The 27137-nt window shown below is 34.1% G+C and overlaps 1 protein-coding gene across 1 annotated transcript in view; it reads left to right on the top strand.

Annotated features, from left to right (window-relative positions):
• Positions 1-27137, top strand: part of LRP1B (LDL receptor related protein 1B) — a 2013404-nt gene that overhangs the window by 1190160 nt on the left and 796107 nt on the right. Inside the window, exons 12-15 of the mRNA XM_046019480.1 lie at positions 1349-1529; positions 7688-7907; positions 9785-9974; positions 25115-25237. Of these exons, the coding sequence (XP_045875436.1) occupies positions 1349-1529; positions 7688-7907; positions 9785-9974; positions 25115-25237 (714 nt within the window). The remainder of the gene's footprint in view (positions 1-1348; positions 1530-7687; positions 7908-9784; positions 9975-25114; positions 25238-27137) is intronic.

The following is a 27137-nucleotide window of genomic DNA, read 5'->3' on the forward strand; positions in this document are numbered from 1 at the left end:
TAAGCATAGACACAATTAACCTGTGAAAATGACTCATACCAGATGGTAATGAAGCAGATAGCTTAGTGAAATTGAGAACATATCTGATTCACTATAATGGGTCTTTCAGTCAGATCAAATCACACATTGTATTAGCTATCCTGAGTCAGGACACATGCTGATGAGCAGAAAGGATCATCAAAGAAATTTTATTTTTCTCCAAGGCCAGGAAGGTCATGATTAAAAAATAAAATAATAGTAAATATTTATTACACGTGCGTATGAGGGAGTGTCAGGGAGATGTGCCCATAGCATGTCAATCAGCTCTGTCCAATAAGCTCCCATTCTCTACTTCATCCCTGGGAGGGAAAGAGACAAAGTCTTCCTTGGTTTTGAGAGAAGAAAAGGAGTTCACAGTAATTTCTTAAGCAGTAGAGAAATGGAAATACCTTTATGATACTATGGACAGTTTGGAAGGTTGTTCTTCAAATGGCGAAAAGTGAGGGTAGGTCTCAACCCAGGAATAGCACAGTTTTAAAGATCTCTGTACTGGGGATCATCTGACTTGGATTTTTATTCCAATTCTACCACTTCTTCTGTGATAATAAATGATAACCCTTCACTTTAAAGTGTTGGCATTTTCCTTTCTGTGGAGGTTTGAATTAGTTGAACTCATATAAGGTTATATATTTATAACATTCCTTTGAATTACTACTGCCTGCATTTTACAGAGGTCTGAATAGTGTCCTTTTAAAAATAAGATTTTTTTAGAATAATAGAATATAGAGTACCTCTGAGTAGAGATAGAATAAATAAATTTAGTAGAATAAAATAACAGAATATAGAGAATGATTTCAGTGTTTCTTTGGGATTCACTGTTCATGCAGTTCCATAATGAAAACCTGTTCGGGGCTTTCAAAGGTGTGCTTCTGCTGAACCTGTTCATCTCTTAGCAAGAGAGCATTCCTATTATTTTGATTACTCAGATTACATATTTCAAGTTTCAAAATGCTTACTTTTTGAGCATAGAACTTGTTCATACTACCCGATTATTTTTTTCTAAACAGTCTGGATCACTCTATTTATGTTCTGAGAACTTTCTCCCTTTGCTGTGTCATCCCTTATATTTTCCTGTTTTCCTGCCAATCACTTTCATTTAAAATATGTCAAGATAGGCCCTGTCATTCATAAAATGGCATTCAAAATAAAACCAAAAAATATGCCATGGAATGACACTTTTCCAAAATCACACTATAACGAATCCATGAATCAGAATTCATCCCTTTTTGAATTAAACATTTTCTTAACTAGAACATAACAGTGGGAAATATTGTAAAATGTGTTGCTCTCTTATTTTTTCTTTTTACAGATCTGGATAATGTGGAAGGCATTGCTGTGGACTGGATTGGAAATAACCTTTACTGGACAAATGATGGCCATAGGAAGACCATTAATGTGGCCAGGCTGGAAAAAGCCTCTCAGAGTCGGAAGACTCTTTTAGAAGGAGAAATGTCCCATCCCAGAGGGATTGTGGTGGATCCTGTTAATGGGTATGTGATAGTTGATTAGTTTGATATGAGGAAAATATTGTTTTAATATATTTAGTAGTAGCAGGTTTGATTTAAATTCACACATGAATGACTTGAATTGGAAAAGTTACTCATTTAATGATTTTCTCTTGTAGAAAATGTGCTAAATAAATGTGTCAAAATACATTTAACTGAAATAAATGGATTATTTGTGTAAAGGATATATTTACTTGATTTACTCAGACAAGGACCATAATTCTCCATTTTAGACTGTCTGACACCAAGATAAATAATCAATTGCGAGAATCAATCAATTTAATTTTTAAAGTGTATTAAAATTTAATGTATTCAGAAAATAGAAAAGTTTTTTTGTTGTTGTTGTTGTTGTTTTGGGGGGGTACACTTACTATGGGGCAGGCATTTTGTTAAAAGGGCTCACTATCTGCTGTAATCCTTACAATAATCTTTTGAACTAGTTGCTATTCTCATCTTTGCCTTACAATGAATAAATTGATAACTGATTTACAAAAGACCATTAAATCATTAAGTGACCAAGTAGATATTTAAACCCCATCAGTCTGTCTCCAAGAATTTACTCAGAGTCACTATACTCCGCTACTTTTTACTAGTCAAGTTTAGTAATCACATAATTCTAGACATAACCACAGTTCTCTTATCGTGAAATCATTCTGTACTATGTGCTACTTGTTTTAGGATGGAATAGTTTGTGAAATTCTCAGGAATATATTTTCCTTTGATTTTTATTCAGAGATATTACCTGAATACAAACAATACCGTATATCTAGACATTTGAAGAATGTGAACATTCCTAACAGAATGTCGAAGTAAATGAATGAATTACATATCCTAAGTGTACAATTGTTATATGTGATGTTTATCCCTCTCATCTCTTACATCACACTGTTTCAAAATAGCATAACAAAACAAATATTCTGTATTCCTTACTACACACATAGAAAAATACTCAATTGCAGAGGAAAACTGTGGCTCCATAATAAACTGAGATCACCAGATTGTAGTTCCTAGAATTGTTTGTGTTGAGAATAGCTCCAAACAAATACAATTAAGGTAATTCTTCCTAGGCTGACATTTAAGCAGTGGATGATACCACTGTATGTGTTTTTATAAGACATAATTATAAAGTAATTCCAGTGATTTTATGTGTGGATTCTATAATTATCTGTCCTATTCCTGAACTTTTAAACCAACTCATCTATTTGACCTTTAAATCAAGGCAATCTTAATTTTAAGAGAAACTATTTATTACACACTGTCTAAATCTACTTGAAGCAAGATATCTTAAAACAGCATCTTTCTGCTCAGTATTCTGTTAGAGAAATATTTTGTTATAGAGTTAAAGAGTATTTGTGGTGCTCACACAGATAACACAAATATGGAGGTCATAGAATCAAATGATTTAGAAAGGAATTTAGAGGCCACTAGTCCCATCTCTCTATTCAAATTCAAGAATCCCCTTCAACAGTTTCCTAAAAGGCAGACATCCAACTTGGATTTGAAAACCTATAACATCTACATAGTTTATAGTATTTGGGGGCAATTCCAGTTGCCTTTTTTCTTTTTATTAAGGCAATATCTGCATCTCTGTAATATCTGCTAGCTCACCCTATATTTGCCTCTGGTGTTACAAAGCATGACTCTTATATCTTTTGTATTAGACATCTTCTATTTTTTATTGTGCACCAACCTGAAAAACACATATGTGTGTATGTATGTATCTAATGCATATATATTTGCATATACATACATTTTTCCCCCCTAGCAATGTACTATTCCCAGAATTTTGCTCTAGGTATATAGTTAACAAAACAGGCATAAACTTAAACCTTGTGAAGCATCTTTTGCTATCTGCAAGGTGGGGGGTAGGCAGATAGAACAAGAAATAAGTACCAAATAAGCATCTAATGTAATTTCTACAGACCAGAATGCAGGAAGAGAACAATGGGATGACATAATGGAGACTAACAGGTAGACCAATTTCAGTAGGTTTGCAGAAAAGCCTCTATAAGGAGGCATATTTTAAATCAAGACTTCACTAACTATAGGAAATGAATCATCAATAGACAGTGAGAAAGAGTATTTCAGATCAAGAAATTGGTACATTTGAAGATCTTAAGTTGGGTAAAAGCTTGACTATGAGAGGAACTGAGATTAGGACAGCGGAGCTGAACTGTTAATAGTGATGGAAGGAGTGATGAAGATGTGGTTGGAAAGGAAGCAGGACCTTGTCTCCCTGGATGAGAGCTTTGTACTTTGTCTTCAGTGCAAGTGTGGAATAGGGAAGTGAGAATTAAATATATATTTAAAAAAATCTAATCTGTTATATGGAGAATGGATTAGAAAATAACAGTAGAATAGTGTGAATTTACTTGTCCAAATAACTGTTTGACCATAATATAATTTTTAAAAAAGAAGACAAAACTTTACCTTGGAAAGTCCACTTAAAATAGACACATCATAACTTCACAGAACATTAAAAACGAGAAACTTGATTTATTTACATTTTTTCATATGATAATACCTATTTGTAACTGTACACAAGAAGAAAGAATTACACGGTTTTCCTACTATAATAGCCAATTAACAAAAATTACTCGTTTCAGAGCTAAGCTTTATCCAAAGTTTCATAAACAATGACAGAATCAGTAAAGAATTTGTTCATTTATTTCTTTATTAAAATATATTCTTGATTAACTACCATATAGAGCAATAGAAATCAGTAAGACAGTAATTGCCCTCAAGGAGTTTATAAGCTGGTGGGCTTGGTGTACACACACCTGCACACACAAATCACCTATAAAATAAAGTAGAATGAAATATTGCTCTTCAAAAAATCATTGAGGTTTTCAATTCAGAATTGAGCTTCAGAGAATGAATAGGATTTCTCATGAGTAGATTTGGTCTTAGGGGCTTAGGATGTGCAGTCATAAGCTTAGTCACTGAACTCTGACAGGAAATTTTCAGTATGTATTTAGAGGCAGGGATGTTAATGACAGTTTTGAGATGAGATGAGTTCACTAAGGTTAGGGCAGAGGGCATGTGAAGGAACATAGTAGGAGATGAAACTAGAAATATGCAGAAATCTTCAATGTTGGGGTTAAAAGACGGGATTTTTTTTTTCTTCTGACAGCAGAGTAATTGGAAGGTTTTGAGAATAAAAGTCCCATTTTTCAATTCATGATTTAGGAAGACAAGTAATAGAAATATGATGGTTGTATGGGAACAACCTATTAGAAGTTCCCTTTGAAACGGGATAAAAGACAGAGTACAGCATTTGTAATAGAAATAGAAAAGTGGGGATTGGATAAAGAGACACTGAAAGGATGGAATTGTCAGGCCTCAACAGTTGTAGAAATGGGGATAAAGCTGGAGGAATAATTGGTCATGATGGTGCTGTTTCTCAAACTGATAGCTACAGATGAATTCCCACCTTTCCAGGAATTTCGCACTTCACAATTTATATCGGTAACTTAGAAACCTGCGTCTCCAGTTCTGACTTCTCAAGATATTACTTTTAGTAAGTACATCCAAAGCTAAGGGCGTATGTCCCCTCAAACATGATCTCTGGTATCCCTATCTCAATTAATAGTGCCACACCCTCTAGTTAACAGTAGCTATTATGGTAGCACTAAACTGAATTTTTTTTTAACAGTAAAGTTTATGTTTTTTCCATGGCATAGAAGTGCTTAATGATTTAAATATGTCTAGGCGACCACATAATATAATATAATATAATATAATTTACTTGAGGATATGATCAATATCAACAAATGCAACCTTAGTGTTATAGGGTACGAATACAAATAAGAAATAATCCCTGCCGTTAATTATTTTAATTTTTAATTTTTAACCAAAACCATCAGACATGTAATACCATTAAATATCACATGAGGCATAACTGCAATAAACATTATTTAAAAAACTAAAAAGAGGGGCACCTGGGTTGCTCAGTGGGTTAAAGCCTCTGCCTTCGGCTCAGGTCATGATCCCCCTGGGATCAGGCCCCACATTGGGTTCCCTGCTCAACAGGGAACCTGCTTCCTCCTCTCTCTCTGCCTGCTTCTCTGCCTACTTGTGATCTCTGTCTGTCAAATAAATAAATAAATAAATCTTTAAAAAAAATAAATAAAAAGAAATGTCACTAAGAAACAAAGGAAAGACCTTATTTTCATAGAAAGGGTAGAAATAGACTTCATCAAATAATTGTATTTGAACAGGATTGAAAAATAGAGGTGCAATTTTTCTTTCCATATTAGCAGAAGGCTTACTTAACCTAACATTTATTTAATGAATACCTAAGTTCCACGGATAAAAAGATTTATATTAGTTTCCCCTTACTTTATAGGTTATATTTCCTATTTTCTATGTTTAGGAATCACCACATTTCATACTGATTGTAAGGCTTCCACAATATAACTTTTCATCACATAATGAAATTGAAAGATGATGATTACATACCTAGACTTGGTTATATTAGCACCCTTGTTTAAATTTTTTCTTATATTTTGTTTGAATAAAAATAATCTTAGATAATGGATCAGATCACAAACAATAATTTCTTTAAATACCAAAACAATATAAATTATGCTTAGATCCACCAGAATTACCCCTCATGTATGTGTCTGCATGTATATGCAATTTGGGTTGGAGAATCAAAGAAAAAAAAGAGATGAAACCTACAAGGGAAGATAATTGCAATTTTAACAAGTTGTAAATTAGCAACAACAATAAAACTGCATTGACTAACCATATTTAAGATTTCATGCAGTATTAATAAAGATAAAAGTTGTGTATTTCTCTTTTACATAGTTGATTGATACAGTAGAAGTCAACTAGTTCTATCCAATAAACATAGGACTAGAGCAAATGGAATGCCTGCCCTGTTTATTCCTAATTTGTTCCAATAATAAGACCACTTGAAGAACATGCTGATGCAAGATCAACATATTTCCATGTTTGTTCCTAGGATTAGAATGTGTTTTTACTTAATAAAGTTCACCAATCTCAATATATTTCCTTAGGTCTAAAAAGACATATCAACATAATTTTAAACTGTTAAGGGAATTTTTAAAAAGCTTAACTGGTATAACATAGTGAATGGTGTGTTACATCCTCAGTTGTTCCAAATCTTCCTGTTTAGATCACAGTAGGATTTTTTAGTCAGGGGAAACAGATTTTTCCCAAAGTACCTTAGAAATTCTTTAGGGTCCACAAAATGTGGGAGGCAGAGGATCTACTAAGGGCACTTTTAGGGTCAGCAGCTTAGAAAAGCTTTTGAGCTTTATAAAGTTGTAGATGAGGTGACTGAATTAAAACCTACACTTTAATTAATAACTCCAGAACTTTCACATGACCCTGGAGCAACACTTGTGGAGGGTTTTAACCTTATTCATGAGGGAATTAGAACATTAGCTCAAGGCCCCCTCTCCCACTGTTATAGCTTACACAAAAGACTTGTTTTTAAAGGCAGAAGCTTTTGTTTGAGAAAGAAATTAAACCTCAAAATCTCAAGGTCAGTCAACCCGATGTTATTAAACTTATGCGCCGCTAAATCATCTTCTGTGGGTTTTGAGGTAATAATAAGCAGCAATAAAGCAGAGATAATTTGCATGAGGAAGACAAATTAGACTTGGCCAAATAAACTCAGTGTGACCATACCCTTTAGTACAAAGACAATCCAGTTGCCTGTCTTACGAAATAATAATTCAACTGAGATTAAATAAAGCCTGGAGTAGATCGTTAACGGCACCATGTGTTCTCAGAAGCACATAATTGATTATATGTTTTCTGAAGTGGACAACATTTAAAAATAGGAATGCTTTGAAAATCATTTTCCAAGCTTGGTATCAACACCAAAGAAAATCAGTATTTGGCACTTCGTGTTAGGCTAAATAGCAAATGGGACCAGTAAGTGCAGTAGTGGGTTTTCTGTGATGTGTCTGAATGTGGCTTCACTGAACACATCTGTATTTCCCCGAGGACTCCACAGATGCCCCCTTGTTTTGGCAGATGAGCATTTAGATAGGAGGAGAAATCAGAATGCAATTCGATTTTAGGGCAGTGCCCAATCTAGAGAAACATCCCTCTGTATGGCGGCTGGTTGAAATAACATGTGTGCATTCTTGTTTGTAACGTCTTAGTTGGATGTATTGGACAGACTGGGAGGAAGATGAAATAGATGACAGCGTGGGAAGGATCGAGAAGGCCTGGATGGATGGCTTCAATCGGCAGATTTTTGTGACTTCAAAGATGCTGTGGCCAAACGGTTTAACTCTGGACTTTCACACCAACACATTATACTGGTGTGATGCCTATTATGATCATATTGAAAAAGTGTTTTTGAATGGAACTCACAGGAAGGTAAAAGAAAAATACTGCTTTTTTTTTTTTTTTTTAACTCACAGGCTTCTTCTTCAGAGCCTTGTTGTGTTGTGTTAAAAATACTTTCAAGTTTATTTTTACCCCTCTGAGGTGGCTGCCAGTAGTCTCTGTGGGGTGGCTAAAGGAGGTTGAGCATTAAGTAGTGCAGCTGGCACTTGCCTCCGGGAGACCAGGACCGGCTCACTGTGGTATGCCAGGATTTGTGGGATTTTAAAAAGAAGCTCTCAGAATATCAGAGCTGTTTTAAAATGCAGTTTTTCTCCATTATTTATGAGTTTGCTATGACCAAGCAACCCAACACTACTCAAGTATCTTTAATATTTGCAGTGAAATTTAACCTCTATATTATGAAAATGTAATTATAGTACATTTATTTAAATAAAGAACTTCATGGCAGTGGAGTTGAAACACAAAATGAACTGGACTTAAGCCTATTGCTATGAATAAATATCAACTTCCTCTTGCTTCTTTTGGTAGGATCATTGCAAAATGATTTTGAAATTCTTGGGTAAATCGGAGGATGGAGTTGACTGGATACCAAAAAGGGCAGTATTGACAAACAACACATCTCTATCTTATCTTATAATAACCTGAGTTCATGTAACACTATGAACTGACTTTAACTCTTTAGTTAAATGATAGGAAATGGAATGTTAGAAATGATCAAAATGCTTCCATTGATCAAAATGCTCTCTTTTTGGAGAGAAAGACTGCACAGTTGGCCAACCCTACTCATTATGAATTCTGTTTGGGAGATAAACAGTACAGTAATCAGTTAAGACTGCTTCAGTTATTGGTTGACTCTAACCTTGCTTTTAGTATTTTCCCCCAAATAGTAAAATTGACTGGCATTTAACCTAATGTCACATACTTAATAGGTGCTAAATAAATATGTATGATTCCTCTAAAGATATTGATATGTACACCACATGGACAGCATTGTAATGGCTAACATATTTTAGCCTTCATGGAGGTGAGAAAATAAGGTAAAAACTTAATTATTCAGTATATGAATATGTGGTATAAAGAATTCAGATAATAGGAGCAAAAATTGAATTTTTAACTCCATGTTATTTAGATAACTTCTTCAATTCTTTAATATTAAATGGAGTGTGTACAAAATGCTTTTTCATGTTGTATACAATATCATTTTATAAATGGTGAACAGTGGAAAGGTATTTTATTGGATGTGGGTGTGATTCCTTATTCCTCTTCTACAAACAGCACTTATCATATGATTGCTCTAGTTAAACAAACAAATAAAAAATACAACTAGAATGTAAAGAATATACTAAGAAAACCAGAACTGAAATGAGCCAGTGAGTCTTGTTTATCTACTTACTACTAATAAATGTTTCTATGTTCAAAATTAAAAACTTCACCTCCCTCCTAATCATTTCCTAGATTTCTTCAGTTTACTTTGGCGCAATTAAGTAGGAGAATCACTTTCACTCCAATGTTGTAAGACCATGTTTTTTTTATTCCTTGGCTGTTGGATAAGTGATATCACAATACACATAATGACACTAATTGCTCAGGTCAATTTCCATTCCAGGTTATGATACTGGAATATCATAAGGAAAAGAGCAGGAAAGTCATTTTAATGTTTACATTTCTTGACCATATGAGTAATGTCATATATGAAAGGAATTAAATGGATGAAATACAACTGATCTTCTTCAAATACCATGTCCTAAAAACAGAAAAATAAGCTCACATTGTGAAATCCATTTTTCAAATGGATTTAGTTATTAGTTAGATCATTATGTTATACTTATTTGAATATCCTTTGCTCTGAAAGTTTAGTTACGTTTTTAAAGGTTGGTTCTGATTATTCACATGTTTATATTTTACAGGTTGTTTACAGTGGGAAAGAGTTGAACCATCCTTTTGGACTGTCGCATCATGGGAATTACGTGTTCTGGACTGATTATATGAATGGTTCCATTTTTCAGCTAGATTTGGTAACGAATGAGGTGACATTACTGAGGCGTGAAAGACCACCCCTGTTTGGGCTGCAGATTTATGATCCACGAAAGCAACAAGGTATTAAAAACTATATAAAAATTCTTCTGTTTTTTTTTTTAATTTTTTTTTTCATTTTATTTATTTTTTCAGTGTAACAGTATTCATTCTTTTTGCACAACACCCAGTGCTCCATGCAAAACGTGCCCTCCCCATTACCCACCACCTGTTCCCCCAACCTCCCACCCCTGACCCTTCAAAACGCTCAGGTTGCCCCAGCCTCCCACCCCTGACCCTTCAAAACCCTCAGGTTGTTTGTTTCAGAGTCCATAGTCTCTTATGGTTCGCCTCCCCTCCCCAATGTCCATAGCCCGCTCCCCCTCTCCCAATCCCACCTCCCCCCAGCAACCCCCAGTTTGTTTTGTGAGATTAAGAGTCATTTATGGTTTGTCTCCCTCCCAATCCCATCTTGTTTCATTTACTCAAGTAACTGGTTAACAGTATGCTTGTCTGTGCAGGTTGGATCATTTATACCATTCACTGGGGAGTTAATCAATGGTAATTTTGATCATTTGATATGTGAAAGAAAAATAAATCAGGCCATTGTAATATATTCAAGAATAAAGTTACTAAGTAATTTTTCTCAAATGAATATGAAATTAACTCCTTACATATCTATGCATGGCTAAAGATTATACAGACATGAACAATTTCTTAGGAAGGCATCTGCCTGACCATGAAAAACCTCTAAAGGATAGATGATTTCTTGAAATATTCATTATAGCAAAAAGTCTGATTACTAGAGTGGCAAAGAGGGAACCTAGGTATTTTTGAATAGATCTCAATTGATAGAAAGCAAGAACACTGTGTCATGATTATCCAATATATAAGAAATCAATATATTTATAAGTTTGATTCTGCATTTTGTTTGTTTTTTAGATTCCACATATGAGTAGAATTATATGGTTTTTATCTCTCAGTCTGAGTTATTTTACTTAGCTTAATACCTTCTAGGTCCATACATGTTGCAAATGGAAATTGTGTAAAAGAGAGTGAAAATACAGACTTCTGGTTATGGAACAAATAAGTCATAGGAATAAAAGGTACAGCCTAGGGAATACAGTCAATGATATTACTACAGCATTGAATGGTGACAGGTATTAGCTATACTTGTGCTGAGCACAGCACAAGGTACACAGAAGTTGAATCATATGTTGTATACCTGAAACCGATGCAACATTGTGTGTCAATTATACTTAAAAAAATTTAAAAAGAGAAACTTATAAGCTAAGTTCCTCTAAATTATTAAATCTATCTAAGAAATACACTGGCTTAACAAGTAAAAAAAAAAAAAAAAAAAAATTCTTCTGACTTCTACCTACAGTTATACTTCACAGTGTTTGCAAAAGCTTTGGTTTTGTCAGTGTTGCTGAAGTTTTATGATAAAAGGTATCCAGTCACTCCAAAGTCAATCAAATCTTAGACTTTGTTACCATAACCTTTTATTATTTATTGTTCAAAATAGCCTAAGTGAGTAACTGGTTAATTCTATCTGAGTAAAATTCAAGGATTTCTCCAAATGCTTCCTTTTTCATGTCATCTTCATGTAACTTAGACTAAAGAAGACTGAAGAAGACTGATATTTAATGTAAAAAAAATTTAAAAATCCATTTAATGTTTTAAGATTAAGTATTGTGAGCAATGAGAAAAACTTTTCATGGGAAGGAAATACTATGTGAAAATATTTTGAAATAAGTCATACTATGAGAAGAGTATTGTAAAATGTATATTAGTATATTTATCTGATTAGTTTCATGTCCATTTAAGGAATGTTTAAATATTTTAGATATTATGAAAGGGAAATAATATACCATGATATTCATGTCTTATTAAAATCAGAAAATATTATCATATATTTTACCTACATGAGTTATTAATATTTATTAGACCATCTACAAATTGCTTGACTCAAAATTTTGGTATTAAACATAGAAAACAGCTTAGTAAATAATGTGGTAGACTTTTGTTATGAATCTAAATTGTCACTGTTCCTTTTATTTATGGAGATATTCTTATGAAAATTTAATGAGCATACATTTCAATAAATTTAGTTTGAAAAAATAATATCCTGAGTTTTTCAATGCATATATTGTCAATAGAAAGTTATCTAGTAGTAAAAGACTTTTTTTAAGGTAATTCAGCTAAATCAGAGATTTTAAAAGCAAATTTTCTCATTGAAGTGCTTGCGTTTTTTTTCCTACTGTATTAAAATTGCTTCATTGGGGTACAAATACAATTTTATAAAATAATAGAAGTATATAGAGTGAGAAATTTCAATAAATAATGAAAGATAAAATCTTCAAAGAAGAATAAAAGTGAAATTATTTGAAGTGGTATAAACTATATTTTTGGACAAGTAATGAAAGATAGTGACAATTGTCTAGATAGATAATATGGTAATGTTTTCTATGACATTTATATCCATCCTGCTCCTTACCTTCTCCCATGCCTAACCATTATTGAGAGTTTACCCTGAACTGGAGGCAAGACCCTGAAAAGGAACAACTCTTCTCATTTCCTGTAGGGTCTTCATTTCCCAATTGTTGTTCCCTTTAATTTCACAATCATTGGTTTCCTGGATTTTATTACAATAATCAGTATACAATCCCATTTCCCATTTCCATTCTCTTTAGAAGGTGTTAATCTTGAATGTCATCGCTGAACTCCTTCGAGCCAAATTCCATGATGTTTTCAGAATCTTCATTTCTTCAAACTTGTAGTTGCTTTAGAAGGTTGATGAATTAAATGCAGCATATGAGATAAAAAAAGACCTGACTTACTATAAAAAATTCTTGGGCTCAAATCCAGGTTCCAGCACTTTTTCTTCTGAAACTTTAGGCATATCATAAAAGATCTAACAGAGATAATAAATGCTTTCTTCATAAAATTCCTTTAAGGATTAAATCACTATTTGATTATGATTTCTTAGAAAATGTGTGGGAGACACATAATTACCTACCATTACCTCGTTTTCCTTTAACATTTCTCTATAAGGAGACATTTTGTTAAAGTCTCCTTTCATATACAAATGTTAAATAAATATTCGAAGGAACAGTGTATCACAATCTTATACAATGGGGCTCATGCCTCTGATAGGACTATGTGGAACGTTCTGTATTTCATGAGAAAATACACCTGGTGTTCTAGACATCTCCATTGACATATAATTGTTCAATGCTATCTCTGGAATGGACAATGCTTTTTTAAAGTGCTTTTTAAAAAATTCCAATTGAAGGGATATTAAAATCAATGCTTAACTATAATTACTAAACTTCTTATACAAATTTTATTGTGGAAACCATTATATTCTGTCTTACTGAAAGAATGTGTTTAGGCAAAATGATTGATTATTTTTCATAGACTTAGCTAAAATAATCAGTTTGAGTTTTCTACCCAGTCTTCTTATAGCTAAGGAATGAGTAGTACTTAAGTGGATCTTTTGAGTAGGTAATAGAGTATGGAGAGGATGTCTGGCCAACATAATTTTCATTGAGTCAATAGACATTGAAATTGGATAACGTACTTAGGATTTAAATTTTTAGTATTTATTTTTGCCAAATTAATCAGAATAGGTAGGTTATAAAGCAAAATGCACTCAAATGTTCAAATGCAGATGTAGTATTTTACCGTATTATAAATTTCTCTCATGAGAAAGAGAATGGTATTTCTCTTTGCATATTGTGAACATCAGATACTAATGAATATTATAAACAAATAATCTGTGACACTCAATCTTTGGTTACATACCGTCTTCTTAGACTATTTTTCCAAGAATAAAATAGTTGCAATTGAATAGAAAACCAGCTTCCTACATAGGTGCAGATTACCATTTCTTCATGGAATGGATAAACTAGTCTTATATAGCCTTGTATTTTCTCTCTGTGAGAGACAATGGTATATGATTATATATCTTATATAAACATATGTAGTATTTATACATATATCTGTAAAAAAATATAGTGTATGTATACACACACATATGTAGTAGATGCTAGATACACACACATACACTACACACGTGCCCCACCCCATAGGAATACCATGAAAAATATTCAGGAATGTTATTAATGTAATACTCATATTCATATTAATGTAACATCTAAACTCTTTTAGACTTACTGTCAGAAAATTAGCTAATTTGACCTTTCCAGATCAGAAGAGGCTCTTATCAAATTATTTGTTAATATAGCAGCCAGTTTTAGGAAGGTAGATATATAACCGTACTAAACAGAAAGCTGCCCTTAGGAATGAGTTTCTAAGTAAAGCCCAGGCATTTTTTTCTCATATGCTACTGTTGTTTCTTCTGATTTAATTGATAAACTTTTCTCCTTTTTCGTTCACATTAGATATCTAGAAGAATTGTTAATATCCTCTTCTGAAATTTCTCAGAAAAATTACAGCAATTGAATAAAATTAACATACTTTTACCTGCGTATTTCTAGGTTCAAAACCACACTTTTATTTTTCTTACATATTTTAGAGAATGAAATTATCAAAACTAAGTGCAATATCTAAAAATCATTAATGAATAGTTTCCTATATAGAATTAAAAATAATCGATTAGCTTCTATGTCGAATATATGAATTTTATTAACTAATAATTAACTATAATTCTAACTACCAGGAAATGAACTAAATATTCTTATTTGAATCTCATAAAAGATGTTTAAGGTAGATATTATTGATTTCTATTGTGCATCTGAAAAACCCAAGAGTCAGGCAGATGTAGCCATTAGACCTCAGGAAACAATGAGTCAGGGATAAACTAGGATTCAGATTCAGGTTTGCCTGACTATATAGTGTTTTTATGTTACCAATTTATGTGGCCAAATTTAAGAAAATTATGTAAGACTACTATACTTTTATTTATTTATTTATTTTTTTATAAACATGTAATGTATTTTTATCCCCAGGGGTACAGGTCTGTGAATCGCCAGGTTTACACACTTCACAGCACTCACCATAGCACATACCCTCCCCAATGTCCATAACCCCACCCCCTTCTCCCTCCCCTCCTCCCCCCAGCAACCCTCAGTTCGTTTAGTGAGATTAAGAGTCACTTATGGTATGTCTCCCTCCCAATCCCATCTTGTTTCATTTATTCTTCTCCTACCCCCTAACCGCCCATGTTGCATCTCCACTTCCTCATATCAGGGAGATCATATGATAGTTGTCTTTCTCCGATTGGCTTATTTCACTACGCATGATACCCTCTAGTTCCATCCACATCATCACAAATGGCAAGATTTCATTTTCCCTAATATTGTATTATTCTCGATGTGTTTTTTTGATTTTGTTATTAATTGGTTTATATAGTTGGCTGCTCCCACGTTAAGGACAGAGATATTTAAAATTGTTAGATCTTGGGGCGCCTGGGTGGCTGAGTGGATTAGGCCACTGCCTTCGGCTCAGGTCATGATCTCAGGGTCCTGGGATCAAGCCCCGCATCGGGCTCTCTGCTCCGAAGGGAACCTGCTTCCTCCTCTCTCTCTGCCTATTTGTGATCTCTCTCTCTCTGTCAAATAAATAAATAAATAAAATCTTAAAAAAAATGGTTACATGGTAACTATTTAAAAAAAATTGTTAGATCTTCTGTTGGACAGATCCTTTGAGTATAATATAGTGTCCTTCCTCCTCTTATTATAGTCTTTGGCTTAAAATCTAATTGATCTGATATAAGGATTGCCACCCCAGATTTCTTCTGATGTCCATTAGCATGTTAAATTGTTTTCCAAACCCTCGCTTTAAATCTGGAGTTGTCTTCAGGTCTAAGATGAGTTTCTTGTAGGCAACATATAGATGGCTTTTTTTTTTTATCCATTCTGATACCCTGTGTCTTTTGATTGGGGCATTTAGCCCATTTACATTCAGGGTAACTATTGAGAGATATGAATTTAGTGCCATTGTATTACCTGTAAGGTGACTATTACTGTATATTGTCTCTGTTCCTTTCTGATCTACTACTCTTAGAGTCCCTCTTTGCTTAGAGGACCGCTTTCAATATTTCCTGTAGAGCTGGTTTGGTGTTTGCAAATTCTTTCATTTTTTTTTTTTTTGTCCTGGAAGCTTTTTATCTCTCCTTCTATTTTCAGTGATAGCCTAGCTGGATATAGTATTCTTGGCTGCATGTTTTTCTCATTTAGTGCTCTGAATATATCATGCCAGTTCTTTCTGGCCTGCCAGGTCTCTGTGGATAAGTCCACTGCCAATCTAATATTTTTACCATTGTATGTTACAGACTTCTTTTCCCGGGCTGCTTTCAGGATTTTCTCTTTGTCACTAAGACTTGTAAATTTTACTATTAGGTGATGGGGTGTGGACCTATTCTTGTTGATTTTGAGGGGGGTTCTCTGCACCTCCTAAATTTTGATGCTTGTTCCCTTTGCCATGTTAGGGAAATTCTCTCCAATAATTCTCTCCAATAGACCTTCTGCTCCCCTCTCTGTTTCTTCTTCTTCTGGAATCCCAATTATTCTCATGTTGTTTCGTCTTATGGTGTCACTTATCCTTCAAATTCTCCCCTCATGGTCCAGTAGCTGTTTGTCCCTCTTTTGCTCAGCTTCTTTATTCTCTGTCATTTGGTCTTCTATATCACTAATTCTTTCTTCTTCCTCATTGATCCTAGCAGTGAGAGCCTCCATTTTTGATTGCACCTCATTAATAGCTTTCTTGATTTCAACTTGGTTAGATTTTAGTTGTTTAATTTCTCCAGAAAGGGATTTTATATCTCCAGAGAGTTTTTCTCTAATATCTTCCATGCCTTTTTCGAGCCCAGCTAGAACCTTGAGACTCATCAGTCTGAACTCTAGAGCTGACATATTACCAATGTCTGTATTGATTAGGTCCCTAGCCTTTGGTACTGCCTCTTGTTCTTTTTTTTGTGGTGAATTTTTCTGCCTTGTCATTTTGTCCAGATAAGAGTATATGAAGGAACAAGTAAAATACTAAAAGGGTGACAAAGACCCCAGGAAAATGCGCTTTAACCAAATCAGAAGAGACCCCAAATCATGGGGGGGAAGAAAGGGGATAAAAAGAAGTTCAGAAAAGAAAAGAAAAAATATTAAAAAATGAAAACAAATAAAGACAAAATGTAAAAAGGAGAAATACATATATGTGTATATATATATATATATATATATATATATATATATATATATATATGATAAACTAGTTTAAAAACGTTAAAAAAGAAAAGGGTAAAAGTTAAAAAAATTTAGCAGAAGAAAAAAAAATTAAATTAAAAAAAATAAATTAACAGCAAGACTAAAGATTCATGGGCAGAAAGCCATGAGTTCCGCGCTTTCCTTTCTCCTTCTCTGGAATTCCGCTGCTCTCCTCGATAGGTGAACTTAGTCTTGGCTGGATTTCTTGGTGATCTTCGGGGGGGGGGGGGCGCTGTTGTAGTGATTCTCAAGTGTCTTTGCCCGAGGTGGAATTGCACCACCCTTACCAGAGGCCAGGCTAATTAATCCGCTCGGGTTCGCTTTCGGGAGCTTTTGTTCCATGAACCCTTTCAGTAGAGTTCCGGAGGATGGAAATGAATATGGCGCCCTCTCAATCACCAGCCCAGAGGAGCCGAGAGCTTGGCGCCCCACTCCTCAGTGTGCCCTCAGAGAAGAGCGCCCAATCACTCCTGTCTCCCTGGCCTCCAACCACGCTCTGAGCTCACCCAGCCTGCAACTGGTTCAAGGTAACCCCGAGCTGAGAGCTCACTCCTCAGCTCTTCTCTATAGCCGGCTTCCCCGGTCTAATACCTATGAGCTCTGGGACACTGAGACACCCCTGATCCTTCTGTGACCCTGCGGACCTGGGGCCACGCTGACCCCACGTGGGCTTCACCCCAGTTTAGCCTCTGGAGCGATGTCCCTCAGTGGAGCAAACTTTTAAAATTCCTGATTTTGTGCTCCGTTGCTCCGCCGCTTGCTGTGAGCCGGCCCCTCCCCGTGTGGTCTACCTTCCTTTCACTTTGGATTCACTTCTCCACCGGTACTACCTTCAGAAAGTGGTCGATTTTCTGTTTCTAGAATTGCTGTTCTTTTTCTCTTCAGTCTCCTGTTGGATTTGTAGGTGTTTGCGATGGTTTGATAAGCTATCTAGCTGATCTCCTGCTACCTGATGTAGTCTCAGCCTGCTACTTCTCCGCCATCTTGACTCCCCCCAAAACTACTATACTTTTAGATAGGAGGAAAAGAGTATGTCTTTTCTGTAGTCATTATAGTTTTGTCATTGATAAATTATTATTTAACACTTTTTTTTTAAGATTTTGTTTATTTATTTGACAGACAGATCACAAGTAGAGAGGCAGGCAGAGAGAGAGGAAGGGAAGCAGGCTCCCTGCTGATCAGAGAGCCTGATGTGGGGCTCGATCCCAGGACTCTGGGATCATGACCTGAGCTGAAGGCAGAGGCTTTAACCCACTGAGCCACCCAGGCGCCCCTATTTAACACTTTTTTAAAAAAGTTCTTGACTACCTTATAGAAGCCAGGATTCAGAGATCTTATATTACAAAGCACTGGTATAACAAACAGTAATTTTCATTTTATATATGACTTTTTTACTAAACACATTATTGTGTAGGTCTACTAACATTTACATTTAGTGATAAGGTCATCACCACAAAATTTGTCTTTCTTTCCAAATTTTCCATTTTGGAAATAATCACCATCAAAAAATAACCCAAAAGGCTAATTCAGCTTTTAATAGAATTAATGTGTTCTAACACACACACACATGCACAGAGGGACACACCCCCCCCACACAAAGTAGCTTCAAAGCAAGACAAATGTAAACAAAATTTTCAATGAGTATGTAATCCTCCAAGAGAGAAAAGACACATTTTATCCTTTCCTTGGATTCATTAACATCATTCAAAGTTTATTATTTTGAAATTATTCTATACATTCCGAGTTTATCTCTGTGTATGGTGTAAGAGAATGGTCGAGTTTCATTCTTCTATACATAGCTGTACAATTTTCCCAGCACCGTTTATTGAAGAGACTGTCTTTTTTCCACTGGATATTTTTTCCTGCTTTGTCAAACATAAGTTGGCCATAGAGTTGCGGGTCCATATATGGACTCTCTACTCTGTTCCACTGGTCTATGTGTCTGTTTTTGTGCCAGTACCATGCTGCCCTGGTGATCACAGCTTTGTAGTAAAGCTTGAAATCAGGTAACATGATGCCCCCAGTTTTGTTTTTCTTTTTCAACATTTCCTTAGCAATTCGGGGTCTCTTTTGGTTTCATAAAAATTTTAGGATTGTTTTTTCCAGCTCTTTGAAAAATGCCGGTGGAATTTTGATTGGGATGACATTGAAAGTATAGATTGCTCTAGGCAGGATAGATATTTCAACAATGGTTATTCTTCCAATCCTTGAGCATGGAATGCTTTTCCATCTTTTTGTGTCTTTGATTTCTTTCATGAGTGTTCTGTAGTTCTTCTAGTACAGATCCTTTACTTCTTTGGTTAAGTTTATTCCCAGGTATCTTATGGCTCTTGGTACTATAGTAAATGGAATCAATTCTCTAATTTCTTTTCTGTATTTTCTTTGTTAGTGTAAAAGAAAGCAACTGATTTCTGTACATTAATTTTGTATCCTGCCACATTACTGAATTGCTGTATGAGTTCTAGTAGTTTGGGCGTGGAGTCTTTTGGGTTTTCCATACAAAGTATCATGTCATCTGCGAAGAGAGAGATTTTGACTTCTTCTTTGTCAATTTGAATACATTTTATTTCTTTTTGTTGTCTGATTGCTGTTGTTAGGACTTCTAGTACTATCTAGGACATCTAGTACTATCTAGTGGCGAGAGTGGACATCCTTGTCATGTTCCTGATCTCAAAGGGAAGGCAGTCACCTTTTCCACATTGAGAATGATATTCGCTGTGGGTTTTTTCATAGACAGATTTTATGAAGTTGAGGAATGTTCCCTCTATCCCTATACTTTGAGTTGTTTTAATCAGGAACAGATGCTGTATCTTGTCAAATGCTTTTTCTGCATCAATTGAAAGGACCACATGGTTCTTCTCTCTTCTCTTATTGATTTGTTCTATCACACTTATTGATTGTTGTGGACCCACCCTTGCATCCCTGGGATAAATCCTACTTGGTCATGGTGGGTAATTTTTTTAATTTTCTGAATTATTCTAGATAAAATCAGGGTCTGGACTCAAAATCCCATTCTACTAGTTTTATCCAACTTTTAGAATGAATGTAAAGTCTAATTTCTCTTCTAAACTATAAGTCAAACTGTCTTTCTTCAAGTAGGATAAAGAAAATCTCCATTGGTTTATTTGTTTCATATTAGGTGCAGAGACTTCTAACTTCACATGATAAAACTCTGAGAAGTGAAGAGTCCAGAAAGCATATAGAAAAGGGAATTTATTCCTTTCACTATTCTGATGAAGATTTAGATAACATGAAACAGTGGGATTCCTTTGTGGTGATGATTTACGTATTTTGTCATTTGCTAGAAATAAAAGATACTTTTTTTTTACCTTTCTTTTTCTTTTTTACCTTTTATCACTTTTTAAAATTTCTTTTCAGCGTAACAGTATTCATTGTTTTTGCACCACACCCAGTGCTCCATGCAATACGTGCCCTCCCTATTACCAACCACCTGGTTCCCCAACCTCCCACCCCCCGCCCCTTCAAAACCCTCAGGTTTTTTTTCAGAGTCCATAGTCTCTCATGGTTCATCTCCCCTTAGAAATAAAAGATACTTTATTAACAAAAGTTAAATTACTAAGGTCCATAAACAGTGATATTTTACTTTATTATTTTATTTGATGTTTTACTTTATTATTTTATTTGAGTATAGTCAACACATAACGTTACCTTAGTTTCAGGCATACGACTTAGTGATTTGATAAATTTATACATTATACTGATGTTCACCACAAGTATAGCTGCCATCTGTCCCATTACATTGCTATTAAAATATCATTGACTGTATTTCTTATGCTCTGCTTCTTATTCCTGTGACTACTTGTTCCATAACTTGGGGCCTCTATCTCCCTCTCCCCTTCACCCATTTTGCCCATTAATCCACCCACTTCCTTCTGGAAACCATCAGATATCTGTATTTATATTTCTAATTCTGTTTTTAATTAATTTATTTTTTAAAGATTCCATTTTTGAGTAGAATCATTTTGTATTTGCCTTTCTCAGTCTGACTTATTTCACTTAGCATAATACCCTCTAAGTCCTTTCATGTTGTCTCCAGAGGCAAGATTTCACCCTTTGCTTATTGTTGTATAATATTATAATATTTCTCCGTGTGTGTGTATGTGTGTGTGTGTGTGTGTGTATGTGTACAGCACATTTTCCTTATCCATTTGTCTGTTGATGGACACTTAGTTTGCTTCCATGTATTGGCTATTGTAAATAATGCTGTAATAAATATATGGTGCATGTATCTTTTTGAGTTAGTAAGCATGATATTTTAATATAGGCTTATAAAATGTTTTCATATATCATTTGTGTCTTTATTACTGTTCTTTGACCATTGTAATACACCTTTAAATAATCTATCTTGAAATGCAAAGTATGTAGACAGTATACATGCAAATGAGAAAACCCCCTTTATCTCCTTAAAACAGAATTATGTGTATCAATATACTTGCACCTTACATCTACACACCCAAATGATTGTTTCTGTCATATTGCTAATTAAAATTCATTCATTCATTCATTCATCAACTAATGTTTACCAAACACACTCTTCCGTGCCAGATTCTATAAGGGGTAGAATAATTGCACTTCTCTTACTGGGGGAAAAAAGACAAAGATTTTTGCCCAGACAGGCCACTATTTTGAACTTAATTTTGTGAGGTACTCCTCATTTGTTTTCGTTGAATATTTGATTCTTTTTTTTTTTTTAAGATTTTATTTATTTGACAGAGAGAGACACATCGAGAGAGGGAACACAAACAGGGGAGTGAGAGAGGAAGAAGCAGGCTTCCCAATGAGCAGGGAGCCCTACATGGGGCTTGATCCCAGGACTCTGGAATCATGATCTGAGCTGAAGGCAGATGCTTAACCATTGAGCCACCTGGGTGCCCCATATTTGAGTCTTTTAAAACTATTTGCTTCCACAGTAATTTAATCTAGGATTTCATTATGTTGTTACCTCTTTTATTTTTTTCTGTCCTTTATTGATTTAATTTTATTTTGTCATATGTAAAGAAGAGTAAGATCATGAATTTTAGATTGAGAAAAAATCCATGTTTCTAATTATTTATAAATAATGAGGATAATACATAATAATCCTTATTCTAAATCTTTATTTTAATAAGGATTATTAATTTCTAGGCATTAAAAATGTCATTTAAACCATATCTCACTAGTGGTCCCATTTGCAAATGAGATTAAATTTACCTTAGAAGTTTATGAAACAAGATGGGATTGGGAGGGAGACAAACCATAAATGACTCTTAATCTCACAAAACAAACTGGGGGTTGCTGGGGGGAGGTGGGGTTGGGAGAGGGGGAGGGGGCTATGGACATTGGGGAGGGTATGTGCTATCGTGAGTGCTGTGAAGTGTGTAAACCTGGCGATTCACAGACCTGTACCCCTGGGGATAAAAATACATTATATGTTTATTAAAAAAAAAAAAATTTGGAAGGGGAGGCGAACCATAAGAGACTATGGACTCTGAAAAGCAACCTGAGGGTTTTGAAGGGTCAGGGGTGGGAGGTTGGGGGAACAGGTGGTGGGTAATAGGGAGGGCACGTTTTGCATGGAGCACTGGGTGTTGTGCAAAATCAATGAATACTGTTACGCTGAAAAAATAAATAAAATGGAAAAAAAAAAGAAGTTTATTATAAAAATAGAATTAATTTAAATGTATATGTATAAATAAATAAATAATAAAGCATCCCTGGCATTGATGATTATTCATTGATATGTATGTATACAATTTTTAATGCTGTTTGTTGTCACTAAATCATATTTTCAAGAGAATATTTTTACATTAAATGCAACCTACTAGAAACTCAATAAATACTGCCAAATGAGCTGTATCTAAAATATGTTGGAGTAATAAATTCAAAAATATTTTCAGATACTGCTAAAAAATAAAGATCTAGGCAATTCCCATAAAAGATATGGAATTATTCACATTAATTTTGATTTTGGATTTCTATCAGGGCAGGACAATTACCAGTTCCTCTTTTTTAAATTTACAGTATTCACAGAAAGGGAATATATTTAAAAGTTTGAGTAATGGTGATTTATTTCTAAATACTTAAATTTCATATTCAATGAGAATGGTAAGCATGATTCATACTATTAAAAAAGAATGATATTTAGCATATATTTTTAATATGAAAATGTGTCATGATATATTGCTTTCAGTACTTCCTTATTTTTTACTGTTTTAAATTCTTCATATAATTCTCAAACTACTTTGTTTAAATCAAATTTTTAAGAATCTGAATGTTACTAAAATAGTGAATATACAATTTAATCCTATACACAATATGAGTAGCATATTCACAACACCTACCTATCCTATGAAGGATACTTTTATTCTATAGTTATGGAATAAATACGGCTATCCCTGGAAACTACCTAAAAAAAATCTCTACATTCCTTATTGGAAAAAAATTGAACTAGGCTTCATTATCCTTTGAATTTGGAAATTGATACTAAAGCTTGAATTATTAGCTTTCTTAGTTTTCAAGTATATTTTTGTTTCTCATAAATGCAGCAAATTTAATTTACTTCTCAGATTAATGGAAGGAAATGATTTTATGCTTGACGTTTCTTCTGATCTGTGGGCACACAAGATAATCAATGGGAATGAGTTAATTATTTATTGCATATAACAACATTTTGATAGTTTTTGTTTGTTTTTTACTCATTCCTTACATTTCTCTACAAAGCTCATCCAACCCCTGAGGCCTACAGTGCAATAACCTCATCTGTCACTTTAGTCACAATTTTTACACTTGTGCTTTAACTGCCAATACTACTTAAATTACTATATTATATTGTTAGATGCCTCCAAGTAATTAAAAATTATTTTTAATGTTTGAGTCAGATCTTTCTGATACAATCAAAATGTCATTTATTGAGACCTTGAAAAATGCAACAGTGTAAAATGGTCTGGACATTTACTCTGCTAATGGGATTACTAGTGTTACAGAGTTCTTTGTAATATTCTGCAGGTATACATCGAAGTAAATATACTTTCTTCCTCGTGATTACCTACATCGCCAACCTTTTCAAAATTTTATGTCTGTTTTATCTTAGTTTCCAAGGGTGTCTCACAAACGTTCACGGGTAATATTTTTGTGAAATTACCCTGCTTTATTGATATGTGTTACATACTTCATCAGTGTCTCTGCTGGTTAAGTCTACTGGGATGGTCCACTGGAACAACATCGCTACTCTAATGCATTGTACATTCTACTGGTACTAGCAAGGCTGTTCATTTTGAAGGTTTTTCAGAAAGCTTGTGTACCTTGGCATCATTAATGCACTGACATGTCAATGTACTCCTTGTGCAAGAGGGAAGAATATTCTGTCCCTTCCCCTTTGTGCTCATTTGTTTCTGTTCACTTGGTATCCAAAGTTTAAATGTTAATGATCTACTTGAGAAAAGAATCAGATCTGAATACACTAGGTATGATCTGCTATCCTGGACAGACGTCATCATATTCTGTAACCTTCCTCTCCTGGTGCTTATCTGCACACATACCTCTATCTCTTTTTTTTTACAAATTTTTTTTTAAATATTTTATTTATTTGACAGAGAGAAATCACAACTAGGCAGAGAAGCAGGCAGAGAGAGAGGAGAAGCAGGCTCCCTGCGGAGCAGAGCGCCCGATGTGGGGCTCAATCCCAGGACCCTGGGATCATGACCTGAGCCGAAGGCAGAGGCTAACCCACTGAGCCACCCAGGCGCCCCACCTCTATCTCTTTTAACCAACATGCAAATTCCTTTTATTTCCCAGTGCATGTTATATTTTAAATGTTTCTGCATTTTTTTTAGGGTTCAGTAGGTATTCTGACTACATTAATGAATATACAATAAACATGCATATATATGTGTACATTTTTATGCCAACATATGTCTCCTAGAAAGAATGTGAACTTGAACTGGCTAACTTTGGATAGAATCAGAGTTCTCTGACATACTGGCTTCCCTTCTCTTACAGGTGACAATATGTGCCGAGGAAATAATGGGGGCTGTAGTACACTGTGCTTGGCTATTCCAGGAGGCCGAGTTTGTGCCTGTGCTGATAATCAACTTTTAGATGAAAACGGGACAACTTGCACATGTAAGTTTTGTTTGTCACATTCATTGATTATAATTGTCTTTTTGAAGAAAAAAGCAGAGGAAACTAAAGGAATTAAAATCAATCTTGGAAAGAGAAATTCAGGTAATAATTTAGGTATAATTCTCTTTAGATTACAAATAATTAACTGAATTAATTTCTATAAAAAACAGTTGAATAATGGTGAAATTTTCCAGAGCATTTGTGACTGCTGATTAATAGTTTAATAATAAAAATATAAATAAAATAGTTTAATAATAAAAAATACATATATAAAATAATTTATATATATTTATATATGATATATATTTTATATATATCATTTATATATTTTATATACATAATCTTATATTTATAAAATATATATAGAGAAATAGTTTATTAATCATATGTGTGTGTGTATATATATGCATATATATATATATATACACAAAATATGCCACAGAAGAAAATATTTCATAAAATTTTTAAGGACCTTCAACATTAGGACAAGCTCGGTCTTCTATCTTTGTTGGTGGAGAGAAAAAAAGGAGGCAAAAAAGAGACTTAAAGAAATTCTAAACTTTATCAAAATAGTGAATTAGTTGGATTGACTGACCTGGATTAAAGGCACTTTATTAACTTTTACTGACCTTCTTCAATTTACTGCATCTTGTCGTTCCAATGTGACCCTTTTGAAATATTCTCTTTATCTATAACAAGTCCCTTAACCATACTGATAGGAGCAATGCTGTGTATGTATGAGTAATATAGAAATGTTTCTGGAATGATTTGATTTTGATTCTTTAGCGAAATAGAACTAATAGGATGTAAATATAGAGAAAGAGATTTGTTATGAGGAATTGGCTCATGCAGTTATGAAAGCTGACGATTCCCAGAATCTGCAGTCAGCAGGCTGGAAACTGAGGAATACCAATGGTGTAGCTCCAGTCTGAATGCTGGTAGACTGAAGACTCAAGAAGAGCCTCTTTCAGTTAGAGTATGAAGGCAGGGGAAAAAAATATAAGTCCAAGTTCAAGGCAGTCAGGCAGCAAGAATTCCTCATATATGCAGGAAGATAGACCTTTTCGTTGAGTTCAAACTGTTTTGGGATAAGCCACTTACCTGCTTAATTTAGTCTACAGATTCCAATATTAATCTCATCTAATTAACTCTCACAGACACACCCAGAGTGATATTTGACCAAATGTCTGGACACTCTAAAACCTACATATTCAAGCTGACATGTAAAGTTAACCATCATTTTTCATCATTATTATTGAATAATACATAAATAATAGATAAATGCATTTTTTCCCATCAATTATAACGATTGTTTTGGGGGATGCAGAAGGAGAAATAAGTATAATAAAGAAGATTTCAACTTATCTGAAATGTTTTATTTCTTCTGAAGAAGAAACAATGTGAATAAGGGATTTTTACAAATGATTTAATATATAGTAACATTTAAGAAATATACAGAAAATATTTAAGTGAAAAATACACCCAAATGCCACTATTCAGCAAGAAACAACTAAGACATTTTCATGTTGTTCTTTATAATTATATATCCCTGGAAGTTATTATTTTTTACTACTAATAATAATAGATAAAATTTATTGAATTCTTATATAGGACTTTACTATAAAATTTCATAGTTCTCATTAGCTCTTACAATAATCGTATATGGAGATACTATTATTACCTCACTTTAATATTCAGAATGTAGACTTGAGGGTTAATAACTTTTCATAATTCACATAACTGGCATGAAGGACATTTGGAATTTAGACCCCAGATTATTTTATTTTGGAGACAGAATTCTTAGTTATATTGCAGTTTTACACATTCTGGACTACACAACAGTATCCTTTACTTAGTGGTTTATTTTTTTTCTTAATAGGAGCATAAGCATCTTATCATG

Source organism: Meles meles, chromosome 9 (assembly GCF_922984935.1).
Source record: "Meles meles chromosome 9, mMelMel3.1 paternal haplotype, whole genome shotgun sequence".
In the NCBI taxonomy this organism is placed as follows: domain Eukaryota; kingdom Metazoa; phylum Chordata; class Mammalia; order Carnivora; family Mustelidae; genus Meles; species Meles meles.